The 13,778-nt window shown below is 41.6% G+C and overlaps 1 protein-coding gene across 1 annotated transcript; it reads left to right on the top strand.

The window, feature by feature from the left end:
* Window positions 1-3,499: 3,499 nt before the first annotated feature.
* Window positions 3,500-10,426, top strand: RBX1 (ring-box 1). Its single transcript, XM_033162712.1, has 5 exons — window positions 3,500-3,651; window positions 4,887-4,965; window positions 6,550-6,620; window positions 8,874-8,959; window positions 10,249-10,426. Exons 1-5 carry the CDS (start codon window positions 3,574-3,576, stop codon window positions 10,259-10,261), a joined length of 327 nt encoding a protein of 108 aa, XP_033018603.1. The 5' UTR covers window positions 3,500-3,573; the 3' UTR covers window positions 10,262-10,426.
* Window positions 10,427-13,778: the final 3,352 nt, after the last annotated feature.

Genomic DNA, 13,778 nt, shown 5'->3' on the forward strand with positions numbered 1-13,778 from the left:
TTCCAGCCTGATGCTAGGCTGATCCTTCCTTTAGGTCAAGGCAGCTCATGTTCCTTTTGCCATGATGACTTGTTCAACACCTGCCTGCCGACATGTTTACATTTCACTGGTTGCTGTCCACCTGTGGTGGGTGTGGGGCAGGTAGCAGTGGGGGGGGGGGAGTGAGCTTTACCCTCCTTTAAGAACTGGTGATATAAAGAACTTGTAAAGAAGGTTGCTTGGCTGTGTCTCTTTTTGGCCCTTAGGGCATTAACCAGCTGGAGGATGAAACTGGAAGTGTGTGACTACACTACAGCAGTTAGGTGTAGGGGGAAATCTTGGCGACAATGTGTTAAGAGGCCCTTTATAAAAAGGATAGTTTTCCAGCATAAGGTGGCTGGGCAAAATGTGAGGATATTACTTAGTAGGGATGATATGATTTCTATAGAGAAAGAAGATATATATGAGATCTACATTTTTCCTCATAGTTCTCTTTGCCCAAAATATTGTATTACTCCTCTTTTGTTGCAAAGCCTTATACACAAAGTTGCTTTATCTATTGATACACTAACTAGAAAGCTAGACAGTTTAATTGTATTTGCTGCAGTTTTTACAGAACTGTGGTCAAAAGCTTGAAGTGGTGTTTTCTGTTTGTTGAAGGAAGTATTTAGCAAACTTTAACCCTCTTATTGGACATTTTCATTACCAATCTCTATTTCTACCATTCTCATTGTTTTAAAAGCTGTAAAAGACAGAATACAGATATAAAGTACTGACATTCTATTTTGTATCTAATGTTTGTAGAATGTAACTTAAATACTGTTACTTTTTGTCAAATACTAGCTGAAGTCCTTAGAGTTTAAAAGATATGTGCTACCAAATAAAAAAATGTTGTAATATCATATTGACTTTGTCAGTTTCTTCTAAAATGTGACGCAGCAGCAGCACTCAGGTCTCTAGTTATTAACTCATTTACATGCATTTAGTCTTTAGCTACACTTGTGCATTATACAGTAATATTTTAGTTAAGGTGGCCAAATGGAAATGGACAGGGCTCCTGAAACATTTATACCTGAATGGAAAGAGGGCATTTTAGCAGGTGTAGCTTAGAATCATGAGGTAAGTGTAATATTTATTTGGCCTTGTGAACCTTGTTCCTCAACTGGTTCCCTCCCATACCTGGAGTATTAGCCTTATCTTCTATGACAACACAGATACTTTGGCAATCTAGAACTTTATACAAATTAATTATAATCTGGAGTTTTATTTATTTATTTTAAATCTCCAATTTCCAAATCCCTGAGTATTGTAGGGATTTATTTTAACTATTCCACATTTTATGCCAGGGCCCCACCAGATAGTTAACATGACCAATTTAATAACATTATTGGCTTTTGCAGAAACATTGCATTCTTCTTCCTGTTGTATAAAACTAGATCTACTAAAGTTAGATGTTAAAATAATTCCTGTTCATGTCTATCCTGTGCATGTTTACTCAGATTTTGATAGGACTTTGCAGGTAAGTGTGTTGTGCACCCTAAAACTATGTACATTTTAGACCTGTTCTTGATCCCTAGAAAACAGCATCTTAAGTGTAAACACATGGCAAAGGAGAGTTCAAAAGCAACTGTAGGAAGGATTTGTTAGTTTGTTAGTCCAGTCGTACCTCGGAAGTTGAACGGAATCCGTTCCGGAAGTCCGTTCAACTTCCAAAACATTCGGAAACCAAGGTGTGGCTTCCAATTGGCTGCAGAAAGCTCCTGCAACCAATCAGAAACCGCGTCGGACGTTCAGGTTCCAAAGAACATTTTCAAACCGGAACACTCACTTCTGGGTATGCGGCATTTGGGAGCCAAAATGTTTGACTCGCAAGACGTCTGGGATCCAAGCTACGACTACAAGTTAGAATTCAAAATTCTCAACAAGTTTATACGGTACACTAAACAGCTCGCAATTTACAAAGAGTTGGAAAAGAGAATATGAGTCTTAAACAATATTCTTAAATATTTTCTTTATTTCTAGTATTGTGGTCCTGTTAGTGTCCACTGGGAAGAATGTACATTTTTTTGCTGTGACCAACATATTAGTCTGGTTCCAGGATTTGAAAATCTCAGTTATGCTGCATATACACTTTTGTTGACACTGCTAGTGCAGGGACAAATAAGATCAACCATGCAGGCCAATCCTATTTATATGTACAGTACTGAGAGAAATCTCACTCGGTTCAATGGCACTTAATTTCAAGTAAGTGTACATCTTACTGTAGCTTTTGGAGCATCAATTTTAAGTGCAATGGTGGCGTTTTGCTTGCACTGCATCTCTCTTTTCCTGATGGGTTGTTTGTTGTCAGGGGCCTAGGGGACCTCACCTATTGCTCCTCCAAATATCAAAAGAAGGAAGGTGCATATGGAGTATAAGAAGTGGCTTATAATGCCCTGGTGCAACTTGTTTGAAGTTACCCTAGCTTTCGCAGATATTCCTGGGAGCAGAAGCTGCTCGTGGTGCCCTCACAGCCAAGCCATTTCAGGACTTCATTCAGCGTTAACGCTTTGCCTGAATAGATTGTGCAGAAACGATGAGGGTTCAGACGCAAGACCCGTAGAGCTCCGCGGGTCTTTGCTTCAAGTATAAACATGTCCAGGACAGATCTGTATGCATGGTTTTTCCGCTCTCAAGCGTGGAGCTACTTGGAACCACCACAGTTCGTGTAAAGGGGGGGCTTTCTTTCGAGCAGATCTGCTGCTCGAGGGCTTTCGAGTGCGGCTGCTGCCCATAGGATCCGTCGGAGCCCCGATGCTGCAGAGTCGCGCGGGGGGACTCGAGCTGCATCTCCCTGCTAAAGACAAAAGCGCTGGGGTGGGGGTGGGGGGGGTTGTTGTGGGGGTGGCGCTGTACACAATGCCGGAGGCTAATAATGGATTCTCGAGAGATCAGCTACGCCACTGGTTTAGCAAGGATTAGTCATCCTAATTAGGGCTGCGCGGCAGCAGAGCGGGCGGATGGATGGGCAGCGCCGGGAGGGGAGAGCCCATGGAGCCAGCGGCGCAGAAACCCCCCACGGTGCGAGAACCGATTAATGTGATCTTGCAGAGGCCAGAGACTCTCAGCTCCCCTCACTCGGTCTTGGCGCCGAATTCACGGCGGTTTTGGGGGGCCCTCTCCGCTCCTGAGGAGCTGACATTGAGTAATTTTGCGGGTATCCCTTTAAGCGAGCCTTCGCTGGGCCCTTCCCCTCATCATCTCCTCCTCCTCCTCCTCCCCCCTCCCTTGGGTTGGGCAACTCCGCGATGAGCGAAGGCGAAGACGACGCCAGGCCCTGCATAACGGGCTCCGCCCTGACGAGCGCCTTTAAGAGAGACGGGCGGCACGTGACCAGGCCCCTCCTCTCTCTCCCACACACACGCACACACACACACCTGTTTGTAGGAAGGAGGGGGGGGAGAAGGAGGGAAGTGGCCACGGAGGGAGGCAGGGTTTATTTAAAAAAAAAAAAGCCAAAACAACGCAACGCATAGGAGAAAATGTCGCGCGGCTTCGTTCCCAAGTCCCGCGCAGGCGCGCTGATAGCATTCTGCCGGGACTGGCTGATCCAAAATGGCTGCTGCGATGGATGTGGACACACCGAGTGGGACCAATAGTGGTGCCGGCAAGAAGCGCTTTGAAGTAAAGAAGGTGAGAGGGCTGTGACAGCCGCTGGGACTCGGGGCCGCGCCAACGGAGAGAGTATTGATGGCAGGGGCTAGGCCTCATTCTCGCCGGAGACCGGTTTCTCCTTTCGTTTTAACGTACTGTATAGGGGAAAGGCATGTGAGGGAGGCCCTGAGAGCGGCGAGTGTCGTCTTTGGCCCAAGGGCCGAAAGAGGGTTGGTAACAGAAAAAAGCGAGCGCAGGCAGTAAACAGGTGGGTTGTAATTATTACCTGGTGGCACAGGGAGGCCTAGTTTCCGTGAACTCTACTCGCAAATCCCATTTGAGTGGGAGTTGTCGTTACTGACCCTTCTGTTCTCTTTGACTTGAGCTACAAGTAGTGGAGTAAGTCAACCTTGTGGGGAGGGGGGTATGGCGGGATACGCATATTTATTTTGAAGTTACCAGAGTCTTGGAGGAAATGATGAAAACGTCAGGAAGCTGGCTCTTCTATAACTCGGTTATAGTTCAGGCCATTGAATAGTTTGCTAGCTCCTAATCTCTTTAGAACTAGTTAGTGTAGTTAAAAAGGTAATTTTAACACTACTGGTTCATAAAAGTGGCAGGAGCAAGTTAAACATTATGAAGTGTGGCTTGCTGTCACTTTACCCAGTTTTGAGATCCACAGATATATATGAGAAAGTACTATTCAGGAGGGAAACCCTGTCTCCGTTGTAAGGATTACTGCACAAAAAATGTTTATTTTCCCTCGATTGTTAATACTGTAGGTTGAACTATAGTGTTCTTTTTCATGTCTTGATAGCCTTTCACTTGTGGCCCAGGTACAAGAAATAAATTCACTGTCAATACTCGGCCCTTGCAGGCCATTCATAGTGATTCTCCGACATGCTTGGGTACTTGCTTTGTTTTACTTGCATTCTATGAAAACAACGGGCTGTAATCTAGTCCATGATCTTTCATCTTCACAATTCAGCTGCATAAAATGATTATTTTTTTAAAGTACGTGCATAAAAAGCTTGACTACAGCATTGAATGAAGTTCAAAGCCATCTCTCTTAAGCAAACTGACCTGTCTATGTGATGAGCTCCTTGGTAGGCTATAACTGTGCATTGGTACTGGCAATGAATAATTCTATTGCTAATTCTATGGATGAAAAGTTAATATTTGAATCGGGAGGAATGGTTGCAAGGAATGGAGAAAGTCATTTCATTCAAAAATTGTTGGTATGCATTTCAGATAAATGTATTTTATTCTTGTAGTGGAATGCAGTTGCACTCTGGGCTTGGGACATCGTGGTTGACAACTGTGCCATTTGCAGAAACCATATTATGGATCTGTGTAAGTACCTCTAGAGAGAGATAGGAGGTAGGCAGTATAACTGTATGGGCAGGTTCATGGCAAAGTGAAGGGAAGCGATGAAGGAAATAACTTTGCAGCTGCCCCAGCGACTCTTGATGAATTATGAGGTTAGGTTACAGAGATGGAGTTAGGGCAGCAATTACAACTACACCTGCAATGTAAATTTAAACTAGTTGTACTTGTTTCCTCCCAGGAACCCTATTTATTGTGGTGTTATGGGCTTCAGAACTCTCTTCTTTATCCCCAGACCCTCACTGAACAGAACTTCCTTACATAGTGCCAAAAACCATGACTTCAGAAAAGAAAATATGTTTAAAATTAATTAGCCTCTTAGATCTTATAGAAATACAATTCTGGTATGTTAACTGTTGAGTGGTATAGAAATTCCTATAAATAAATTACTAAATTTTTAATCAAGCTCTTCACCTGTTTGAATGGTATTTGTATACTACAGTGCTTGATTTGATAACAAATGGCTTCCGCATCTAGGACAGGGGTCGGCAAAGTTTTTGTGGCTTGGGCCAGTTCATGGTCCCACAGATGCCACGGTGGGCCAGAGTGTGCATGCACATGTGCAAACGCTATTTCCAGCGCTCCTGGCACGGAGAAGACATGCACAGCTTCCCATTGGCTTGCAGGCCAGTGTCACGGAAGGTGGTCCCCGCTCTGCTCTGCGCCGGTTTAGCACGGCACACGGGAGCCAACAGAGCGGGCAGCGGGGGTCCATGGGCCGGTTAAACGATCCCCATGATCCGCTTGTGGCCCATGGGCCTTAGGTTGCCAACCCCTGGTCTAGGAGAATCCTCTCTGTATCAGACTAAACATTTCCCATAAACTTGAGAAGCAACCCAACATGGATGCTGATGTGTAAAGTTAGGTGTGTCTATTCACTTCATGCTGCATATGACTAATTCTGGATACAACCCTGTGCCTCCAATAATGCTCAACTCAAGAATGTCATTTTAGACCCATCACATCTAGTGAGGGTGAGAGAGTGTGCTTTGCTAGCTCACAGTAGCCTAGTGGAGGAAAACTTTATTCCCCAACCTGTAACCTGTGCTGAGCTCACAAGCCCATTCCAGTCCCAGCAGTTGTGGAGGAAGGAAATCTGTTCACCCCACTGTGGCAGACATTGGGAAAACTTATATCACTTGCTGCATACTTAGTTGACAGGCTTTTTATAAATTTGTCATGCTGCAGCCATTTCTGTCATGATATAACAAAGATGGAAATTCAAGAGTTTCTCTTAATGTATTGGACTTATTTAAATTGAATGTTCTGTTGTAATTTGGATTGGATTGTATATTTTCAATATTCACTGATGAAACTGCATATTAATGTGTGCCTCCTTGGAAAGGCTTCAGTCTTGAAAGGTAGCCTAGAAATATTTGAATGAATAAAAAATGTGATACTGAACTTCCCTTCTCAGTGTACAGTACAGCTTCCTCCTTTCTGATGTTCTAAAATACCCACATTTGACCGACAACTTACATTGTTTTTCATCTACTAGAGTCACTTGCTATGAATCATGTTAATTCATGTGCACAAATCTTTTTCTCACAGGCATAGAATGTCAAGCTAACCAAGCATCAGCTACCTCTGAAGAATGCACTGTTGCATGGGGTGTCTGCAATGTAAGGATTCTATTCTTCAACTATAATGAAGTCTGACTCTATGCTACTTTCCATATTAGTCTAGGAAACTACCTAGAAGTAAAGTTTATGGTATCAAAGTCTTGGAGACTTTGAGAAAGCAAGGGTCAAATGAAATACAAGGCTGAGATGTGAAACAGTAGATAGGGATAGAAGGAAAATAAGAATGCACCCTGTCCTCCTTAACTGTCTTTGCACGAAGGTAATTGGCATTGCTTCTCAAACAATTATGACCTGCAAATTGATCAGTCATCACAAAATACATAATGGCTTAAATTACCTGATCCACTTAGATTGTATTTTTAATCTTCAGGAACAAGTTCCCACACTTACATAGGCAAAATGGCAGCATCCATACATAAGAGGGAAGTATCAGCCAACTCAGGACAGGAGAACCATGAGGTTTGCAGAAGTACTGGAAATCTTTAGAAGAAGGAACCAATATAGTCCACTGAGGACTGGGCATGCTCAATGGGCATGGGATTATAACTGAAAACAGCAGAAAACTAGGTCAGAGGAAGAATGGAATAGAGTCACTGGAATGGAGGAGGGAGTAAGGGACAGATATAAAAAGGGTGATGAGAACAGTCATTGCCCCCCGGATAGGTAATTTCCTGGTTCACAGATGTCCCAGTGTATGGAAATGAGAGCTGCCAATAGAAATAAATGGTGAAAGCGAAGATTTTAAAGAAACTGGGATTGGGCACAAGTGTATCTACTCCACCACCACCTCCAAAATCCAAAAGGTAACAGCAAAGAGTTCCTGCTTTTTATAGCTCAGTTCTTTTTTAATATGAAACATTTTTAAAAATCCAAAGTCAATGTAGTTCATTGTGCTCATGTTACTGACTGGAATAATCTGTAGACAGGGGAAAGTGGTTTATAATGGCTCTGAAGTGTAATTCACATTGAATGCTACAGTTCAGTGACTTCCAGCAAGCCTGCAATGGTATCCAGTCATATGGGACTCCTATTGCACATACAGTTTTACCCCCACAATATCCTCACATTACAGGATAGACTGAATATAGTATTCAGTGGCCCTGCTGTATCATACCTCTACTGCAGATCAGAAGGCTGTGCTTAAAGAGGGTAGCTTTCCCAAGCTCTGCAATGTAATCTACTGTTACTATTGCAGGTCAGAGATGAAGCTGCACTGGTTTGAATTCCCAGAGGAAAAACCTTTTATCTACCAGCTTCCAGCAATGGCCAATCTGTTTCAGTGTTATCAGACCACTCATTTGCATGAAGAAGCCTCATACTCTTTTGACTTGCATGCAGACTGGTTGTACTTTAAAATTATTTATACTGTATATGAAGTTAGAGTAGGGAATCTTGTCCTTTGATGCTAGTTTTTGATTTTTTCACCCTCTTCCACGCACACGCACAATACATTTTATTGTGGGGCCCTACTTGTTATAAATTTCACATGGAAGAAGCCCAAATTATGTACATACATTGCAATTTTTTAAAGAACTTCAAAGTTTTTTGCAAGGCCATAATCTCCAAAGCAACTCTTAAAGAGTACATAAGGGAACCAGATGCTCAGATGCAGCTTTCTTTATCATTTTCACTGCTGCTGTTTCAGTTATGAGGAAAGCAGATACTTTGTTTTAAAAGCAGCTTGCCTTGTTGACTGTGAAACCCAAAGCATTGAAAACTGCAAAGAAGGTTCTGTTTGTGCGTGTTCCCATACATATGCTGAAATACCTACTCTAGCTTACAGCAAAGCGGTGGTAAAAAGTAAAATGAATAGAATTAAAAGTAAGTAGATTCGTAAGACAGAACAAAAACTTGTGACTGTGAGGAGAGAAGGGTAGATGTAATGTGGGTCACATTTTGTCTGTTTTCACTGTGAAAGCCTTTCTCAGCCCCTTTCTGTTTCCCATCTTTTTAAAAGTCATTCTCTGTTGTTGTTGTTGTTGTTGTTGTTGTTGTTGTTGTTGTTGTTTTAAAGTTGCTTTAAGGTGGCCCAAAATTCTGTTGTGTTCAGCAAGCACAAGTTTGTACAGAAAACCAGTGTAGTATTTTCCTTTCTGACAAGTTAACGTTTATAAATTCCTCTGGTTATTTGTATGGTTGTGCTCACTGAAACGGTTCACATTCTACAATTCTGGATGTTGACTGTCTTCTGCTCTCTGCTGTTATCTCATCATTTCCTAATATAACTTACTAAATTGCAGTGCACCCAGGTTGCAGCATGCTGTTTGAGTAATTTGGGCTTTCTTTTTTCAGCATGCTTTCCACTTCCATTGTATCTCTCGTTGGCTTAAGACTCGGCAGGTGTGTCCATTAGACAATCGAGAATGGGAATTCCAGAAGTAAGTATCTTATGCCTTTTGTTAGCAAGGGGAGTAGAGTTAAGCATCCATGCTATACCCCTTTATTCAAAACAGACATTCTCAATGTAGTTACAGCTCACCTTGGATCTGAAACAGGAACTTCTGCCTCCCACCACTGCATCTGCCTTACAAAGATATAGTTGAACAAGTGCAAGTTAGCATAGTTCTTAACCTCCCTTTAGACAGCAGAGAAAGTGGCATTGATTGAAAGCATAGTTTACATCTCATTGCATGAGTAGTTTGGGTTTTCAAATCCATTTAAATTGAGCTTCCCTTCTACCAAAGGATCTGTTCAGTGTTCCCCTTTTTTAAGACACACTGTTGTTGATCAAGTATATTTTAATGGAAAACTTGGCATGTTGAGCACTGATTTGCTATGAATAACCAAAGAGCAGCATTAGATTACTGGTCTCTGTCTTAAAAGTTCTGACTAGATTAGCTGGACCTATTACTATCTCTGGCCAAAAGCATGTTCTATTAGGTGACATGTGCAAGCTCACTGCTTGTAGTAAGAAGCATGTGGAATTTGTGTAATATCAGGAAATGGTCCACTTTGCTTGTGTTACAGTTAATTATTTTCTGCATTACACAAATTCTTATATATAAGGTAGGCTTCCCCTATTAAACATTGCCCCTAAGCACTTTGAGATATGAATTAATAAGACTGAATCATCTCTTCACTTTGCAAAAGTGACAGGTAAATATAGTTCTGGAGTAAAGAGTATTTGCTTGGTAGAGCTGTGGTGGCAAACCTATGGCACTCTAGCAGTTGTACTCCAATTCCCATCAGCTCCAGCCACTATGACTAATGGTCAAGGATGATTGAAGTTGTAGTCCAGCAATATATGGAAGACCAGAGCTTCCCTAGCCCTATGCTAGAGGATTTGTGTAGGTCTGCTACACATTTAAATTCTGAGATATGCCCTGTGTGCGTATACACACACACACACACCGATTATATGTTGGGTCAGTTGCAATAGACATTAACCAGATGTGATAGTGGCATGATGTCTGTTTCCTACTGATTCATTGCTTTTTAAATCTGATCACCATCTTTGTAATAGCAGAATAACCAGCCTGTACAGATTAAGTGAACTTAAAGGTGGTATGGGCACATCTCTGTCATGTTATCTAGACCTGATGGTCTCCAGATTTGCAGATGCTATTCCATAGATCCTACAGCTAGCCAACTTCAGAGTGTATTTAAAAGCTGATTATGTACTGATAACTGCTGCTGAGTTCTAAAACGAGAATGAATTTCTTTCTAGGTACGGGCACTAGTAGGAGAGAGAAGACCACCAAGTTTATTGTTCTGTCTTCAGATAAGCCTTTCGCCTTGCAAGCAGGTTGATGACGTCTGTGTAACTTAATAGACACTTACCTTGCTTTTTGTTTTCACCTTAAAATAGTTATTGTGAATAGTAATAAACATGTTTGTCTCCTGTCTGATAATGAGTTATTCCTTGAGTTTACAAAGTCAAGCTAAGAAAGTTCTCATAGTTACTTGTTTTGATTTTTTAAATTTTACACATACATGTACCTTTATAAGACAGTAAAATTTGCAATGCACTGTGTTAAAAACTTCGTTTGGGACACTCTCTTAAAAAGTAGTTGCCTTTATTAAGAAATTGTCTTGAGAAGTGCCCCTGAAGAAAATTTACTACATATACTTCCAGAGGTGGACTGTTCTAATTAAGAAAGTTATCTGAACTTTTGAACTCTGAAAGAAATCTCACTGTAAAGCTTTTATTTTTCTTGTGCCTTTTTATTGATTATTTAACAGTGGCAGGGACATCATCATCATCATCACCATCAATAATTTATTTATACCCTGCCCTTCCCGGTTCAGAAACCTGGACTCAGGGCAGCTAACAACAAATTTAAAACACTTAATTGTAATACAACATAAAAGCAGGATAAAATACAGTATAAAAGCATGAATAACAATAAAATTCAAAGTTCAAAAATCAATTTGGGAGAAATCCATCCAATAAACATTATATACTCACCAGGACTAGCTGGCTAAATTAGTCCTACTTGGGCCAGCAAGGAGGCCAGGGGAGAATTAGCTGTGGGGTCCCAGAGTGGGTAATCTTCATAAAAGGGGGGGAGGCGGAGAGAAGTGGAAATAAAATATCAAGCTGAGTTCAAATTAAAGGCCAGGCGGAATAGCTCTGTCTTACAGGCCCAGCGGAAGGAGGTTAAGTCCTGTAGGGCCCTAGTCTAATGGGACAGAGGATTCCACCAGGTCGGAGCGATCACTGAAAAGGCCTTGGCCCTGGTGTAGGATAGTCTGACTTCCTTAGGGCCTGGGACCTCTAAACTATGGTTATTCATTGACCTTAAGGTCCTCTGCGGGGCATACCAGGAGAGGCAGTCCCGTAAATATCAGGGCCCTAGGCCACAAAAGGCTTAACACTCTTTAGCACAGAAATAAAAAATTTCTCTTGCATTTTTCAATCCAGCATTAGGGATATTTCATTCAACTTCCAGTTGAAGGTGGCAACAAGTAAGGCACCTTGCCCTTGAGCTCTATGGTCTACTTTCATTTATTTTTTTGAATAGTTTTAAAGTCAGTTGGCTCAGCTGTCAATGTTAATTGCAACATAAAGGCAAGGAGCATATCTGTTTTATCTGTTTTAATTTTACTTTTACGTGAGCTTAAAAACCATATATTTTAATTGGAGGACAGATGCTGGGGGAGAGCAGCTGTTTTGACTCAGCTGATAAGGAATGACTAGAAGCTCATATCCACTGAAGGAGACTGTCTGCAGTTTTAACAGTCTTAATACGGTTACCACATAAGCACAGTCCCATAGTATTTCAGATAAATTGTCGAACTCCACTGCAAAATTTAGTCCAGAAATCTGTGCTGGACTCTTGTCAGTCAGCAGCTGGAGCAAAGGATTATATGGGTAAAAATGGTAGGAGAGGTAAACAACAGTGACCTTACTGTGGGTGTCTGCTATAGACCTCCATACAGGACTGAAGACTTGGATGATGCCTTCCTATAGCTGATTGCCAAACATTCAAAAAGGAGACCTATAGTAGTCATGGGAGACTTCAACAACCCTGCTATCTGTTGAAACTCAAACTGCCAAGAATGCAAGGTCAAACAAATTGCTTCATTGCCCCGCTGACAATTTCATTTCCCATAAGATGGAAGAAGCAACAAAAGGTTCATCTATCTTGGACCTGGTCCTCACAAGCAGGAAGGAACTGATCAACAAAGTGGAATTACTGGAAACCTTGGGTTTCATGATGCAGAGGCAAGGGGAAGCTGAGTGTAGTCGGACATGCATTCTTTACTTTAAGAAGGCTAATTTCAAAAAGCTTAAGGAACTACTGGGTGAAATCCCATGGTCCTATTCTTCTTCTGAGCATGTTGACAGACTGGAGACTGTACCTCTACTACTACACCAGTATTTTGTCACAAACAAATTTCTAGTTATAGAATCATAGACTCATAGAGTTGGAAGAGACCACAAGGGCCATCAAGTCCAACCCCCTGCCAAGCAGGAAACACCATCAAAGCATTCCTGACAGATGGCTGTCAAGCCTCTGCTTAAAGACCTCCAAAGAAGGAGACTCCACCACACTCCTTGGTAGCAAATTCCACTGTCGAACAGCTCTCACTGTCGAACAGCTCTCACTGTTGGTGAAGTTTGATTCCAAGCTGAAATACTGATGGCAAACAGTTTAATCCCTTAGCTCCATAACAATACGGAGAGGTGCACCTTTTGAAAAATACTTTTATTGTGGTCACTTAATTTTTAAAAAATATTGCCAGAGGTGGCCAGTCTGTAATAGATGCTGCAGGGTTGTGCACAATACTTTTCACTGAGAAGTGTTCAAATATCCCCCTGCAGGTAAAACAGTTTGCTGTTCTATAACAAAAGGTGGTGATAGCATACAAGTTACATTTAGAATCATAATTGTAGAGTTGAAAAGGACCCCAAGGGTCATCTAGTTCCACCCCCTCCACTGCAGGAATATCCACTAAAACATCCATGACTGGTGGCCATCCAATATATTTGTAACCATATATACAAAAAACTATATAGGAACATGCAGATACACAGGGGTGCGTAATAAGGTTTGTTTCTAAGGGACTTTCAAGTTAGCACTTGGGAATTTCATCAAGCTATATTTTGAATATGCTTACCGATATTGGAGTTATTTAGTACATAAGAATATCAAGTCCAGAAGGAAAATGGTTTTAGGTTCACTTCAGGCTGATGAATCAAGAAGGGACAAAAGCCTGTCTTTCCTTCACTTCCTGTACTTCAGGTGCCTGCTCTGTGCAGCACTTTCTTCCTCTACCCATTGGCAATGGCCCGGTTCCAAGGCCTTTGACTGTATCCAGCCAGATGGGTTGCATGCAATTTTACTGGTTGTTCCTGTAAGTTACAGTGAACTATGAATCATCCACTGAGCAGAGATTTAAATGGTCTTAATTTTCCTTGAACAATTGCATATCTGATCTTAAATTCAACCCTGAAAAACAAATTTACATATTCATTCTGTCACAATGTTAGAAAGCTGTGCTAAGTATACACACAGCATGAATTGAATAATGAAAATAGGTTGCAAATACAATACAAATGAACTCTTATGAATGGAACTTGGATAAGGAAAGAGAAGAGGGGGGAAATAAAAACACGTAGAGCTACTAAGTGACACAACCTGTCATACCGGTTGCTTTGTACAAAGAGATTATCTGTCATTGATTCACATGCCAGAGTTGTGGAGTGTTACTGTCTTGCCCTTTTTTATTTTCTTCCCTTCTATTCCCCAA

Source organism: Lacerta agilis, chromosome 10 (assembly GCF_009819535.1).
Source record: "Lacerta agilis isolate rLacAgi1 chromosome 10, rLacAgi1.pri, whole genome shotgun sequence".
Lineage (NCBI taxonomy): Eukaryota > Metazoa > Chordata > Lepidosauria > Squamata > Lacertidae > Lacerta > Lacerta agilis.